The following is a 16,664-nucleotide window of genomic DNA, read 5'->3' as shown; positions in this document are numbered from 1 at the left end:
GGTAAGGGATAGGTCATGGCAGGGGAAATTGGCGGGGTGCCGGCGAGTCTCCCTCTGCACTTTCAACCCAAAAAAAAAAAAAGACAAAAAAATGTGGTCAAATTGTAAAAGGTCAAATATTTTCGAAGAAGTAGACCTAAACCTGCAATGGGGGCGTGCCGGTCCAGCTACTGGTTTCAAGGTGAGTTTTGTGAAGTTAGGTAGTGCCGCACCCCCCCCCCACCCCGCATAAAATGCGACATGATCTGGTCATTGAGATAGATTTTTTTAATGTAATGACTAAAGGACCATTTGCCTGTTATTTCACAGGAACGAAGGAACGGCAAAAGAGTTAATGTAATGACTAAAGGACTATTTACCTGTTATTTCACAGGAACAAAGGACGGCAAAAGAGTCGAAAGACAAAAAGGTCTTGTATCAGGTATTAGCCCTGTTGATATAGGAGACCAAGCGCAGAGTGTCATTGGTTGTAGGGTTTGTGCATGCATGAGACGAAAATTAGAGGGGTCAGAATAAAAAAATAAAAAAAAATTGGATTTGTGGCGATGTCAGTCAGCAGGGGAGGTGGCCAGAGCAAGGTAGGCTGCAATGGCAGATTTCAGGTTCTATTAGGATAGTCGCATGGTCCAAGTAAACCAGGCGTACCGCAAAGAAGCATGCATTTGCTATCCCATGTATGAGATGCATATTGTAAAGAGAAGCTAGGAAGGCTTATTTGTAGGTTTTCGAGAGACAGAGGGAACAGTCCAAGATGGAATGGGGGCAGTTGGTGATGTGGAGCAGACGCTCTAGGTGTGTGTGCTCACGCCAGGAATTAGGTCCAGGTATCAGCATAGCCACATGACCAAAACCCTAGGATGAGAGGGGCCAGGGGTGTCCGACAGGCACTCTGACAATAAGGGCAGCTGGACGGAGTCCTCCAATGCATAGTGGCCTTGGGCAGCGCCCCATACATGGAAGGGGGGAGTGTATTACCGTAGACTGGCCAAGGGCCACTCAGATGATGAATGGTGATGGGGAAAGGCCCTCCGGAATTGCTGGTAAAGGTTGCGGCCACCTGGAAGTGAGTACAGGATATTGGACATGCACTGTCAATAATAGTGGTCAGTTAAACTCTGCAGTGATTGCTAAGTGGCTCGGGAGTATGTTCCATAAAAAGGTATGGAGTTACTTCCCGGGAATGGTAAAGGGCCAATGGGAAGTCAGGTAAAACTGGTAGAGACATGCATCTCCGGAAGATGATCTACAGGAATGGCAAAGGGCCACCCGGAAGGAATGGCTTACAGCCGGTTCATGGCTAAAAGGTGGTGCTGGAACTGCCTTTTAGTTGACCATTACATGTAGTGACTGTTTTTAGGGCAGGTTCTCTAACATATGGCAAGAGGTTTTCCTCTTGGATATGTTTACAGCTCCAAGAAGGGCAGGATGTGCGTAAAAAGCCATAGTGAGTATAGATGCATGAGGATAAGGTCTGAAGTAGTTGGGGGCAGTCGGAGCCACTCCCGAAGCGTGGCAGTTACAGGGCGGTCCTAGCTGGGGAGGAGTTTTTGCTGCGGTTTCAGCCACGAGCAGTACCCAAAGGCTGTGCACAAGCCAAATTCAGGGTTTGATGGGCACAAACCCCCTTATGGACAGTTGAGACTCCTCGTCAACTGAATGCAGTGGTCCTGGGTTTATTCACTCGAAGCTGGGGCATGGGAGCTACTGCCTAGCAGTTGGCAACCAGAGGCGGACATCTGCTACTTAACAACCGTAAGTGACATTGTCACACAACAACAATAAAATACTGGTGAAAGCCCAGGAATTGAAAAGGGACACCTAAAAGGTGCTGTAGGCCATTACACTAAAGGAGGCTGGGACCACCCCCTATTTTATTTGCGCACTCAAATAAAATGCGATCTGTTTGTTCCAAAATTATAATTGTCTCTATGGTCTATTATTTTGTAATTACATATTGCCTATAGGTCTTGGTGGGGGTCCAAAGTAGGGGATGGCCAAGCCCTGCAAGGGGTGCTACAGGGACTGCCAGCATAGCAGGCGGCCCCTCTGACTCCCCAACCCTTGGGGTACTCAACGCCTCACCTCTCTTGAGGGAGGTGGAAGGGGCATTCCTCTGGTCCGGCCAGAACCGGCTTGGGGCCTAGGGGGACGCTTATAGGTCTGGGGTGCTTGGCCAAAGTAGGGGATGTCCCAGCACGGTTTAATCAGTGAGGTGGTTGGAGCTCTTCTGTGAAAGCGCAAAAGTGCCAAACACAGTGGTATGGAAGCTGTGCCAGAGGTACTGCTTCCGTTCAGTCACTTTGTTCTTTTGAGTATCTCTGTGGGGTATAGGGGTCACAATACCTAGCTGCAAGTCTATTACTCACTCCGTGGGGAAGGTCATACAGAGTTTGTTGTTTGGACTGGAGTGCAATATACAGGGGATCGAAATTGACACGACACGTGTTGAAGCAAAGATATGGAAAAGAGTTATGAATCTGCCCAACTCTATTCCTATGGCATTTATCCGTTATGAGATGGGTCTGTTATCTCTTCAACTATCAATGGAATTAAAATGGGTCTCTCTATTTAGACAGATTAATGTCCTTCAAGCGGACTCTCTTTATGAGGGTGTCCGTATTCAGATGTTAAAGTGGGACAATATCTTCTTGGAAAAACTTAAATCTAAATGATATTTTTGCTTTAGCGGATTCAGATATTCCTTAAGATCTAAGGAATTCATCGAGAAGAGATTGGAGTGGGGCAATCGATAGGCTACGAGCAGAAAAGCTCTATGAACTTTTCAGCCTATGATAAACCCAGAGCTCTTCCATCGACCTATCGTCCAAATATCCGGATCCTAAAACAAGGTTGAATTTTCTGCCGTTTGAACTGAATATTTTGCCGACCCTGTAAATCTCCATATTAGGGATAAGATTGGCTTTCCGTCCGACATATGTCAGGACTGTGACACAACCTCTAAACACACAATTAAACATCTTGTGCTCTCCTGCTTGGGGTTAAGGGAACTTAGAAGGAGGAGACTGCAGAGGTTTTTTGTTAAGGAATGATGGCTAGACCTGGATGACATGTGGGAGATAATTATCTCAGGCAATTAAATCTTTTTGACAATGGAAGTGGTCAATTTTTTTAAAGACATAAAATTGGTTGACCATGTTCTGATATAATTGGTGAAGTGAACTAGTATTTGGACAAAGGAGAATGGTATACCTGTGTGGTGTTCTTTACGTTCCTTTTTTTCTCCTGTTTTTCTGTACGTGCGGTTATAATTAGAATTATATGTTCGAGTTTGCCTGTAAAGTTTTAAGTAATTATTCTAATTGTTTTAAATGATGTAATTCAGGCATTTTTGTGTTTAAACGATTGTGTATTCTGTGTAAAAAGTCTAAATTTGGTTTGGCTAATAAGCACAATAAAAAATAAATGTAAAAAATATTACTCACTGCGAACCAGGAGTGAAACCATACACCAATGATAAGGATAATGATTATTTATATAGCGCCTTTATCCAAAGCGCTTTACAGAGCACATATTTCCATACAATATCACCCAACCAAAACTGGTACTCATTTATCGAGCTCGGAAAGATGAAAGGCTGAGTTGGCCTTGCCGTGATTCGAACCTGCGAATCACGCTCAGATCACAGCAGCGAGCGCTCAACCCGCTGAGCTATTTTACCAGCCAATGATGAGGCCTACACCAAAAAAAAAAAAAAAAAAAAAAAAAAAAAGGGTTCCGAGTTCTTGTGTTTCTGACCAGAGGGGGTGCTACCTAGGACTAAAGGTTGGACGACACTGTTGGACGACACTGTTGATGGCAGGTCCAAAACCAGAGGTAAAGTGGGCGGTAACTAAAGGGTACGACATTTCCTTGCTTTGCAGGGTAACCCATCATTGTTCCCTTACTTTCTGCGACCCAGACTAACGTTCCAGGATGGCAACTTTTTTTTTTTTTTAAATACTTTTTTAGAACTTCATCCCTACTGGGGACTAGAACCTGAGCACTGCGGATATCAAGCCAGTGCAACATTGCACAGTGCAATCTCTCAGGTGCTGGAAGGGGCTCACTTATTTCAATAGACTGCTTGGGATACAAAACCCTTTCCCAAGCAGCCAAAAACGCCAGCTTGATCACGATCGATCTGCGTATGAATGGCTGTAGGCTCAGACTTATTAGCAGGCAATGGGGAAGGGGGGCGGGTGTAGTATGTGGCTGTCCATGTTCTTTAAGAGGTGTGATCGGAGGGTGGGGGAGGCTGCATTCTGAGTGGGACAATGACACTAGGGTCATTTAAATCCATTTTATTTCATTGTGTTTTCTTCAGTCTTACTAGAACTGTTGTAAAACACAATGTTGCAGGGTGGAGTGGAGGAAAGGAAGGACCAAAGTAGGGGGTTTGAATGGGGTGCGAAGGTGAATTGGGGGTGGGCAGAGGGAACCTAGTTCCTCAACTTTTTTGTTTACACTCCGACCACTGTCCAAAACGGTTTTCCATATAGTTGGCACCCTTATGTAATGGCCAAAAGAGCTGTAACAAAAGCCTGACACTGAGGCTGCAGGACAGCTGTTACGAATAAATGATTTCCACGTACTGTTTTTTGTGTTTATTACGGGTCACAATTCCATCCTCCAGAGGCTATAAAACGAGAACCAATATGTTTGTGAGACTATGGTAACCACCAGTTTACAATTTCCTTTGGCGGACTAAGTACGAGCCTTCTAATAAAGCCAAACTAAAAGACCCATTCCACTTGGGAGATGCTTGTCCAGTCTGGGTTTTAACTTTGTATTGTGGAACTTTTAGTCCTTGCATCCCCATTATAAGTACAGGACTACAAGTCCTAGGACTGGAATTGAATGGGGCACGTATAACATAACATCACGTGACATTGTGAGCATCCCTGACACCATAATCCGGAATAATATGGCGCTCAATTACAAAAGCTGTTGGCAGTAATGGGGACAGCTACAGACAACAAGCTGTATACTAAACCACGTGTGGATTACAAAAGGCCCAACAAACAGTTGAGTAAACAACGTGGGGTTCTTCTGTGTATGTCTAGTGAGTCGTTATCCCCCAAGCAAAGCACCATATACATCTACCCTCCCCAATAACAGTCTCAATCCATCTTGTTGGAGATTACAACCCACCCTCCTATAGAGGGCGACTTCCCGTTAGTCGTTGCTCCCCGTGCCCAGTACCTCGCGCACAGTGCTCTCCTGTCGCACTGCGAACTCTTCCTTGTCTTTGGGAGTCTTGACTGTGACTTTGATGGTGTCGGGGATCGGGCCAGGTTCCGGGCTACCTTCACTTTCTGACATTGCGTAAGGTGGGGTGAGAGTGCTTCACTCTCTACGCTGCTGTATTTTGCCACAGACCGGGAGAGTAGGAGTTGGTTGCTTGCAAGACAGTAGGCTGTGCGACAAGTCATCAGCCCCAGCAGCCCATCACCATAGAGAAGCAGCGCAGCGCTATGGACATAAAAGAGGGACTGCGGGTGTCAGCATCAACTAAAACGGCGTGCCGGCCGCCATATCTGAAAGGATGGAGGTAATAACGGACCCTTAGCTGCTAATACTATGAAACGAACGCCACATCCATTCCATTACAAATTGATCACTCTGCACCCAAGACTTTTCTTTTAACGCTCATTATTAATGATGAAATTACTGTTTCAAGAATAGTACTTGGCACCTGCCCTGTATTACTATCTTATAATCGCTGTACGAAATACCAAAAAATGAAATAGTATTTGTTTTGCACTGCTTAATTACATAGTATAGTAGAACACTAAAAGTCGATGGTTATATGTTGCTGTCGACAACTTTCAAAATGACAATTGGGACTTCGTTGATCCCATCGGCCCTCCGTTGCTTAACAACATCCATGATGTCATCGTTCCTCGCCTTTGCACGGCGTTGTCAAGTACTCACGCCGCACCACCACAGCCAGCATGGAAAGCGGCTTGCGAGCTAGCTGTTTGAAGTGCTGGAGACTGGAAATGCCAAATAGTAGTGGAGTTTGCTCACCCTCACGTCTGCAGTCGCATTGATGAGCACTGGCAACTTGCAAGGTGTTGTGTCATTACTCGCTAAAGGCCGCGCTCTGCAGATGACGTCTCTTCGGGGAACTTACTAGAATGGGATCGAAGAGAGCGAAAGTTGTTAGCTGCGTCATTTGATACAGTGACGCCCGGCATCCTGGTGATCAGTTGCACTCATTGGATCAGTTTGAAAAACAAAAGAGCCTTTTCTTTTCGGGTCCCGGTGTGGATGGGAAGAAGCACAACAAGCCTTTTGGCTACCGAAGCGAAACTGGCCTCAAACGTAAAGCCCCACTTTATGTAGCTTTACTAAATGTGTGTGTATACCGTTACGAACACTGCACTTTACAGAGCTACCGTAAAGACGCAGTTTTAATATTCTAAATGGACGAAAGCCTTTTTTTTGTTCCTGAAATATGCGTGCAAATAAATGCAGAGGACCCATTTTTTTTTGAGAGGGTTACTTGTGCATTGCTCACACTCGCAGAAATGCCCCGCCCACCTAATATTTGCATAACCAGACTCATCACTTTAAAAAGATTACAATATGTAATGAGCACATCATATCGAGGGCAAATTGCTTTAGAATCAGGAGCAAGGCACAGTTCACTTTGCTCTTCCCTGTGATAGTGTATTAGAATGGGGAACAAGCACAGTTTATTTTGAGTTACCTTTTTGTAATAGTTTTTAATTGTGTAAGATACGTGTATTTGCCCAAGTTGAGATGACCGTCCCTTACTTGACTATTTTGCCATTCCTTTGATAGGAGAGCATTTCATCTGATATGCATCACAGTGTTGTGGCGCTGTCCCTTGAAGGGACGCGCACGCGGCGGTGTGACGTTGCACGCCGCCGCGTGCAGTATAAATAAAAGGGGCGTTCCTGGCTGCGGCAGTGCGACCGGGAAGCCCGAGCAGTACAGACGTGTGTGGTGTGAATCTGTTCAGCTGAGGGCTTACGGGCATCGCAAGGGGGTTGTGGACAAACCCCCAACAGTGACAAGTGGGGGATGATGCCTGGGCCCGGCGGTGATTGAAAAGCAATTTTGGTTCCCGAAGCGGAATTCGGACACCATTTCGTTTCATGCCGTAGGCTGTGCATCAACCACGCGGCTGGTGGCCATTTTGAATTTTTGGCCGTGGAACTTCACAGTGCTCCGGTTTGGGCGGTGAGTGGCATCCAGGCCTAATTTTTGGACACATTGGTGGCAGGCTGTTATACCTGCATGCCCATGCCCAATTTTTGATTTTAAAAAAATAAAAAAATATATTTTTTTTTTGGTGTGATTTTGGGCCTCTTACGTTGAGTGCAAGCGAGGAGGAGGGCCATAATGGCTGGGCTTGCTAGGCCCTAATCCGTCTGTGGCTCAATTTTTGGGAACGCCTGTGCCTGCAGGGCGCAGCTGCAGCTGAGGGATGGTATCTTTCTGCATCCTCTTCATCGTCAGGCTGGAGATTTTTGCTTTTTCTTCATCATCAGGGAGATTGCTGCAGCTGTACCTCTCCAAGTCCTTTTTCATCCTGTTCATCATCAGACGTGGCTGCTGTGGCTGTGCAGGAGGCTACCTGTGAAGGGGGACACTGTGCCATCGGCAATTTCGCTCACAAGTTGGACATTTCTTTGCCTGGGGCGTGTGTCTGGACTGTGCTGTGGTGGTGGGAGTTTGAGTTGCGGCCCCCAATCTCCATGCTGGGGGTGCCTGTGCGCTCAGGCCCATGAGTGACACCGAGGATCAGGACGGTGGACTGCCAGCACCTCAACAGCAACAACCTCAGGAGGGCAGACAACCAGCAGCTGCGCAACAGCCTCCTCAAGCTCAAGCAGGAGGCCCGACTCTGTTGCCTCAAGCGCCGCCAGTAGTAGTACTGGTTGCTCAGCCAGGACTTCCTGCCATGGCCCAAGCAAGAGCCCATCCCGGAGTTTGATGCCTCGGGCCTGCCATCCAGCTTAGGGCCCAGATGGAAGAGATGGGTTGACTGCCTTGATATGTACTTTCGGGCCACACAGGTGACAGCAGGTTGGCAACCATGTTGTACTCCGCGGGGCCTTCGGTCCAAGAAATCTTTGAGTCGCTTCCACCAGGCGATGGATCCTGTGATGCGGCAAAGGCTGCACTCCAGGCCCACTTTCTGCCCCTTGCCAACTTGGACTACGAACGTTTCGTGATGTTGTCCGCAAAACAAAAAGAGGACGAGACTTTGGACACCGTCTATGGACGCCTAAGGCGCCTGTCGCTGGCCTGTGCATGGGGCGATGCAGACGATATGATAAGAACTATGCTCATCCAGGCGTGCTCCTCAGGCAAGTTCAGAAGGCAGGTCCTAAGAGAGTCCGGCACCACGCTCTCTCGCATCCTGGAACTGGGGTGGTGCCATGAGGTGTCTGAGGCTCGGGCAGCGAGAATGGAGGCTGGATCGCGCTCCGTGAAGACTGATGAGGTGTGTGCCATGTGGCGAGTTGGCAGAGGCATCCGAAGACTTGGTGCTGGACCCCGTGACATAGCTGGAAGAGCGGGTGAGTCCTGCCAGAAGTGCGGGTACGACCTTCCCCACCCAACCGAGTGCCCAGCGGCCGGACGGACGTGTGGAAGGTGTGGACTGCCCGATCACTTTTCCCGGGTGTGCAAAGCAGTCATGCCCGTGTTGGTGCCTAGAGGCCCGGTCCGGTTTCCTCCGCCAGAGTCGCCTGCCAAACGTTGCCCAGGTGGACCAGAGTGAAGAAGATGCCCAGGTGGAGGAGGTAGACGAAGAGGAGGAAGATAACATTTTCTTTGTCTCCAGTGTGGGGGCCCTAAAGGGAAAGAACAGAAGACAGCCGAGGTGTGTAGTGGAGGTCAACCACTCGCCAGTCCCGGTCCTGGTAAACACGGGAGCGTCAGTCAATGTGATGGCCCGTGGGCACTACGACGCCGTGGACACCCCTCCCAAACTGGTCACGCCGAAAGCTCGTATCTTTGCCTTCGGGGGTCTGGAACCCATCCCACTGGACGGTGCCTTCATAGCGAAGGTGGAGCACGATGGCTTGCGGATCATGGCCAGGTTCTATGTAACGCTGGTAAGCACCAATACCTTGCTGAGCTGTGCTGCGGCTGAGGCCCTTGGCATTGTCAGTTTTGCGTACTCTGTATATCTGGAGGACATTAATGACCTGTTGGACAAGTATGCCGCCTTATTTAATGGGATCGAGCAGATGGCCGGTGACCTGGTGAGATTACATATCGATGAATCTGTGCAGCCTGTCGCCCTGAAACATCGCAGGGTACCCTTCCACCTTCGTGAGCATGTGGACAAGGAGCTGGACAATCTTGTTAATCTCGATATTATTGAGAAGGTGGAGGGTCCAACTCCCTGGGTGTCCCCGATTGTAGTGGCGCGGAAACCCAAACAACCAGATGCTGTGCGAATCTGCGTCGATATGAGGTTGCCGAACAAAGCCATCAAGAGGGAGAGGCACCTCACCCCAACGATTGATGACATCATTGCTGAGGTGCATGGCGCTCGCTTCTTTTCCAAGCTGGATCTCCGAGCGGGCTACCATCAGGTGGTTCTACATCCCGAATCGAGGTACATCACTACATTTACAACACACCAAGGACTGTACCGCTACAAGAGACTGAGCTTTGGGGTTTCCTCAGCAGCAGAAGTCTCCCAAAATATCATCCGGTGCGCCCTAGCAAATCTAGAGGGCGTCTTGAACATCAGTGATGATATCCTGGTGTTCACCAGAACTGAAGTGGACCACCTGCGGAGGCTGGCAAAGACTTTCGAGAGGCTGCAGTCGCTAGGCCTCACCCTTCACAAGGATAAATGTGAGTTCCTGCGCCCCTCCATCGAATTCTTCGGCTTTGTGTTTAAAGAGGGAGGGGTGTCGCCAGATCCCAAAAAAGTCCAGGACATTAAAAAGGCGCAACCACCTGAATGTGTCGTCACGCGTCCAACGTGAAGTTTCCTTGGCATGGTCACATACTGTGGAAGGTTTATCCAAAATCTTGCCTCCAGATCGGAACCCCTCAGAGCCCTGACAAAGAAAGAGTCCTCCTAGCACTGGGGCCCACTTGAGCAGGCAGCATTTGAGGACATCAACGGTGCGCTGACGGCTGATGACACCATGGCGTTTTTTTTACCCTGCCTTGCAATCGGAGATCATTGTGGATGCCAGCCCGTTGTCATGATGCCTACCCCCGGGGACCCAGACCAAGTCCAGCAACCCCGGAAGCAGGCATCAAGTTATCCCAAGCAAGCCCAACAACCCCTGCTAGGGGCTATTTGGGTCCAGTCCTGGTGCCTATGGTGCCAGGCTCATATGGAGAGTCGGTCCTGGCGCCATAGGCGCCAGGCTCATAGATTAAAACTTACCTGATGCAGACCATGCTGCAAGAGCTCCAAGCCAAGAGAGGCTTGGAAGGGACTACTTTACTTAAGGACTATTTTTTTACTCGGGCGGGGCTGGGGAGGAATACTTACCTCTGACTACTTTGGAGGCTATTTAAACCACGCCCGAAGAGCAGCACACGCTTCGCGTTATTCTGCATCCAGCAGCGTAACGCTTACTGTGCCTGCGAGTCTGCATCCAGTCTTCTGCCAGGCCCGAGTTTGGAGCTCCTAGAAAAAGGGAGAAAGAAGGAGAAAAGGTTAGAACAAGAGCAATATCTTTGATCCTTACCTGAATTCCCTATCCATCACGCCTTCAAGCTGGAAGAAAGAAGCTATATGCGCGTCGCCTCGCCTGCTGCAGTGCCGCGCTGAACTCACCGGCCTTCGCAGCATCTTCACATTCCACTGCATCCTCCTGCATGTTCCCGCCGCACTCCGGCACCTAAGCAGAAGACAAGAACAGCAAGGTGAGCCAAGGGAATACACAGAGGAATATTAGTTACCCCCCCATAGACTTACCTGATTTTACCACCGGGGGTACTATTCCTCTTCACGGGTCGGCGCAGCTTCCACTGCATCTTCGCTGAACCCCGGCCCCTAAGGGGAAACAAAAGGACAGCAAGGTGAAACAAACGGACTAATAAGGGGAACCCTCCTCACCACAATAGACTTACCTGATATTACCGCCAGAGGTATTATTCCCTGAGACTTCAAACTTTCTCTCAGCGCCTGAATAAGGGAGAAAGCAACAGGTTACATATTGACATTATTTTATCGAACTGTGTTGGAAAATACAAATCCTTACCAGAATACTACCGCTTGCCACGAGGAACTCTTCATTAGGGTCAAGCTGCAACCTGCAAGGAATCGGACAAGAGTGAAAGTCAGGCATTTGAACTCTTACGAACTTTATACTTACGGCGTCTTGCCGGGAACCTCAAAGTCAATATTGTTCTGGAACTCACCAATTCCTTCGAGCCAGTGAAGCAACTGGTTATCAAAGCGCCCCTGCGCTCAATGCAGGATGGAGAGCTCATCTTTTCAAACCATCAGGTGAGACTATAAGAGGGGACATCAAAGGTGATCTGTGGGGAGAACAGAGGGGGTGGGAGGATTTACGCTCAACTCCACGGGTGGTTAATTCCCTTTCTCCATTTGCAGAAGAATATTCCTACGGGCCAAGCAAACAAACCTAGGTGGGCCAGTCCAGTCCGTCATCTCGGCCCTACGTGTCACATTGGTGGAGATCGCAGCTGTCCAGTTCCAATCGACGCCTCTGTGGGAGCCAGGTGAGCGTAACACCCGTTTGGCCTGGGCGCCGTGCTGACGCAGATTGATCGTGATGGGGGTGTCCGCCCGGTGGCCTACGCCAGCAAGGCACTGTCGGAGACGGAGCAGAGGTATTCGCAAATTGAGCTTGAGGCGCTGGCTGTGCTCTGGGGTTGCAGACATTTCAGGCTATATGTCCTGGGGCTCCCGGTGACGGTCGTGACGGACCACAAGCCTCTGCTTCCCATCCTGGCAGGGTCGTTATCCAAGCCACCGGCAAGGATCGAGCGGTGGATGCTCGCTCTCCTGGAGTACGGGGTCACCTTGGTGTATCGGCCGGGGCGAACAAAGCAGCAGAATCTCTCTCGACACCCGGGTGCGCATGGGGGAGAAGAGCACGACATTGTGCGGAAGAGGCTGATGAACATGTCCGCATGGTAGTGGAGGCGGCCACGCCGAATGCAATGCCCCTGGGGGAGCTCGAGGCAGCAGCAGCGGGTGATGTGTTTCCAGATCCTGAAACACGCCATGCAGTGGGGATCCTGGAAATCGGTTTTGGAAGCCCTGGCGGGGCGCACTCAGGAGGCCAAGACGGCACTGAAGCAGTTGTAGAAGGTCCGGGAGGAACTTTCATTCTCGGCGTCTGGCCTGCTGCTCAGAGGCGATCGCATTGTTGTGCCTCTATCCAAGGTGAAGGACGTGATCACTCTTGCGCACCATGGGCACCAGGGCGCCGCAAAGACCAAGGCCAGGTTAAGACTGAAAGTATGGTTCCCGGAACTTGAGCGGAAGATGGATGACTTTGTGGCGGCCTGTGTCTGTTGTCAGGCATCTCCTCTGCAGCGTGAGCCAGTCATAGAGGTGATGCCTCGAGGAATGCGACCCTGGGAGGTGGTCCATGCAGACTTTGGCTCCACCACAATGGGCACTCACTTCCTGGTGCTCGTCGACGAATACTCCAGGTACCCTGAGGTGGAATTCGTGGAGTCGGTGGCCTTCGAGCATGTGGTGGTGGCTGTGGAGAAGGTGTTTGCGGCCCACTGGTTCCCCAACACCTTGTGCTCCGACAACGGGGCGCCGTTCCAGAGCGAGCGGTTCTCGGAGCTGATGGAGAGCTGCGGGGTACTGCACAGGAAGATTACCCCCCTATGGCTGAGGGCAAATGGTGAAGCCGAACGGCTGATGAGGACACTGAACAAGACCTTCAGAATTGTCCAGGGACATTCCCTCGAGAGAGCCCTCTATCAGTTCCTGAGGGTGTACCGCACCACCCCGCATGCCTCTACCGGAGTGGCCCCGGCCGAGGCTCTCTTCAAGCGGTGTCCTCGGGGGCTGTTGCCTGAGGTGGGGGAGAAAGAGCCGGGGTTAATCGACGACCAACAGGTCGAGGCAGACTGGCGGGTGAGAATCGAGCAGGAAAACATGAGGAGGGGGCTCCGCCCGCAGTGGCTGGAGCCAGGCGATGAGGTCCTCATCCAGAACAGACACCCCATGGGAAACTCTCCCTTCCTTACGAGTCGGAGCCGTTGGACATTGTGGCCGTCAAGGGATCCATGGTGACAGCCTCGGACGGAAGGTCCGCTGTCACCCGTAACGTGAGCTTCTTCAAGAAGCTAGGGGACCCGAGAACTGACCCCCCCCCACTGATCCGGACTTGCTGGAGGTCCCTGACGACAGATGAGAAACACCCTGCACACCTGAGTCCCCTGCCCGAGGAATGACTGTGGACAAACTACCCGGAGGTAAGCAGGAGGTACCCCCGGAGGGCTGGGTGAGGGGAAACCCGCTCACCGCAGCGACTACGTGTTGGGACACTTATCTGATCGGCCGGAGGCCGGGGACTGCTAAGTAGGGGGACCCGGGTGGATGCCAATCAAGGGCCGTGATGGGGAAACCGTTATTACCCGTTTTGGTTGTTGTTTGGTTTGCAGTGTGTAGCATTAAAGTATTTGTTGTTGTCCTCCCGAAAAGGAGGAGTGTGGCGCTGCCCCTTGAAGGGACGCGCACGCGGCGGCGTGACGTTGCACGCTGCCGCGTGCAGTATAAATAAAAGGGGCGTTCACGGCCGCGGCAGTGCAATCGGGAAGCCCGAGCAGTACATACGTGTGTGGTGTGAATCTGTGCAGCTGGGGGCTTACGGGCATCGCGAGGGGGTTGAGGACAAACCCCCAACAGGTGTTAGCGTTTACTGCGTTTGTATTCATGGTCAGTGACATTCTTGACATATTAAAACATCATTGATTGATATATGTAGTAACGCCCATTTGACAGCAGGGAAGGGTGAGATGGGAAAGCCGTACTTGGACGAGGAAGAGTAGCACTAAGAGTAATTAAGATTACTGGTAAGTAATCCAAGCATTACCTCAAGCAGCGATGAACAGATAGAGAACCGCTCCATCCCTACATCAAGACTCCAAGCACTGGGCAGAGACCAGGAGCGGATGTGCCAGATGGGCGGGCCGGGGCACGGTAGGAGACCACCCCCGCAACTGCCCCAAACGCCCAGGAACCACCGCCCTAAGGGATGGACCAATAGTAGGCGGACCGCAAAGGGACCAGGAAGGCTGCTGAGACAGGCCGGCGGCCGCCTGCCAACCCAGAGGGGCAGGAGACCAAACCCAGGGCTCACTGACATAGCCGCACCAGGCACACCGGAAAGGTGAGAACCAACAGAAAAAATAGGGAGGAACAGCCGTAGAAGGCTGTGTACACCCGAGAAGCTACACCAGAGTGACAACCAACCACCTCCCACACCGTGGGACCCCGGATGGCATCCACCACCGACACAGAGGAGCAGCTCACCAGACTCGAGAGGATGCCAACCACCAGAATCACCCACTACACTGAGGCAGCCGCCCCCAGCAACGCCAACAACCCAGGTACTGCAAAGGGGCTAATCAGTTCCAAGAGCACAGCCCACAATTAGGGAGAATAGGAGGTTCATCACAGGAGCGTGCTGGGGTGTGGGGGAGGAGGCCCAGATTCCCATGGCTCAGCCACCAGCAACCCCCTTGAAGAGCCACCCTAACAAGGACAACAGTAGGACGCCCGCCCCAACAGATTCCCACAGACAGGCAACATGGGGAGGAGAAGACGAGCCCACACAGCCAGAGGCAAGCAGATCCAGCAGAAGAAGGGGGGGCCCACTCTCAGCCCAACACTGAAGACCCGTTGGAATCAGGTCACAAATGGGGGGTGCACCAGAACACATGTGCAGGGCCATCCAGATCTGTGGGCATCAGAGTATTTAAAAAAAAAAAATGTTAAGCAGGTTACAATGGCTTCCACAGACCTCCACGCAGCAGAAGACAGTCCCAAAGTCAACACACCCCGCACCAGAGGGCCCTGCAAGCTGGCCCAGCCATAGCTTATGCGGGAACAGCCCGGCGCCCAGCAACCCCCAGCGCCGGCCAGGGAGGAAGGGAATAGGGGGCGTGGGAACAACCTGACCTAAAACACCCCAGCCACACCCTGCCATCATGCAAGCAAGAGCGGGGGTGGGGTGGTCCGGAGCCCAGCGCCATTATACCTGTGGACCCCTGCAAAGACATGGACAGTCACACATCACAAGCACAGATATGTAGCGCAGTTACAAGACAAGGACTGTTGTCTGTAGCAGCAAGACCTGGGGAGCGCTGCACAGGGAGTGGTGAGAGTAGCACACAACACAGCCCTTGATTACAGGCAGCAGAATACCATAGGGGACAATGGAGGCAAAGTTGGAGGGTAACACTACGGCCAGGAGAAGGAACCCTGCCAGCTGATCAGGAGACTGCAGAGCGCCTCCAGCATGCACAAGGCGATCCTGACAAACCACTCTGCAGGTTTAAACGTCCGGCAGACCCCTGCACCACCCGCTGAGCAATTGCTATAGCACAGCGCACTCGCCTGTGCCCGGAGTGGAACCGCCCCAGGTCATGTCATCGCACCGGGGACCTGCTCCGCCGGCCCAGGAGAGCATGCTGAAACCGGCCCACCAGACCACTGCCCAGGACATGACAACCCCCGGGACATCAGCTTCCCATGCCGAGTTTCTCCACCATCTGGTTAAAGCTGCACCCAACCGGGGCGGTGCCCCCCTCAACCACAACCCCTGGCTATGTCGGCGAAGGAGGGAGGGTCAGAGTGCAGGGGAACGAAGTCCAGCAGGGACCCCTGGAGCAGACGTCGCCGTGGAAGAACAACCCCCTGCGCAGCAGTTGTCGGTGGGGGAGACTGGGGGGAAAGGGAGGAAAAGTATAGATTGTGAAAAGGGGTTCCTGTGGGAGGTTGGACGACGATTAATACTGGGACGAGGTAGAGGGACGTGGTGGTAATCAAGCAAATACAATTGTCTGGATTTACAATTGACCAAATAGTATATTTGGTTCCCTAGTGCATGTTTATTTTATTACTGTTAATAATCAGGTTAATTTTTAACTGGTTCTACCAATACCAGACATGCCAAAATTCTATAGTACCTCAGAGGGAGATTTCGTCAGAGAAATCAGGAGACATTGATTTTCCCATAGGAATGCATTGGGGTTAGAATTATTTTAGGTGGGAGAAAGTGAAAAATAGCAACATTTTTCTTTGAAAAATAAGGAGTCTCCTGCCTAAATTGAAAGGGTTGGCATGTAAGCAATACCTACAGACTAACAATTTTGGCAGATGCAGTACATTAAAAGAAAATTATTTGCTTAAGATCATACCCTTCAGGTGCAGAAGCTGGTATTTGAGCTGGTCTGCAAATTAGGCCCCTGACTGTCCGCATATCTTCTCAGTTCTGGTTGTTAAACGTATATTATCATCCAATCTGACAAATCCTGCTACAAGTGCATTAAGGAAAGTGTGTCTGATTGCAGATTGTTATTCCCCGTTCAGAATTTAAGTATACAAGTATTTGAAAGCTAAGTAATGTATAGCAATTCTACTCTTCTTCTACAATTTTAATTTGAAGTCTTGGAGCACAATATAAGCAAATGTGATGTTTCAAAGG

The 16,664-nt window shown here is 50.8% G+C and overlaps 1 protein-coding gene across 2 annotated transcripts in view; it reads right to left on the bottom strand.

Annotated features, from left to right (window-relative positions):
* The window catches only part of UBQLN1 (ubiquilin 1), a 1,098,378-nt gene extending 1,092,904 nt beyond the window's left edge, over positions 1-5,474 (bottom strand). Inside the window, exon 1 of one of the 2 annotated variants that reach the window (XM_069625875.1) lies at positions 5,203-5,474. In XM_069625875.1, the coding sequence (XP_069481976.1) occupies positions 5,203-5,322 (120 nt within the window). In that variant the 5' untranslated portion in view covers positions 5,323-5,474. The remainder of the gene's footprint in view (positions 1-5,202) is intronic. The other variant, XM_069625876.1, reaches the window with a different exon arrangement.
* Positions 5,475-16,664: the final 11,190 nt, after the last annotated feature.

This window comes from Ambystoma mexicanum, chromosome 6p (assembly GCF_040938575.1).
Source record: "Ambystoma mexicanum isolate Mex_15411 chromosome 6p, UKY_AmexF1_1, whole genome shotgun sequence".
Taxonomy (NCBI): Eukaryota; Metazoa; Chordata; class Amphibia; order Caudata; family Ambystomatidae; genus Ambystoma; species Ambystoma mexicanum.
This window is presented reverse-complemented; position numbering and strand designations above follow the sequence as displayed.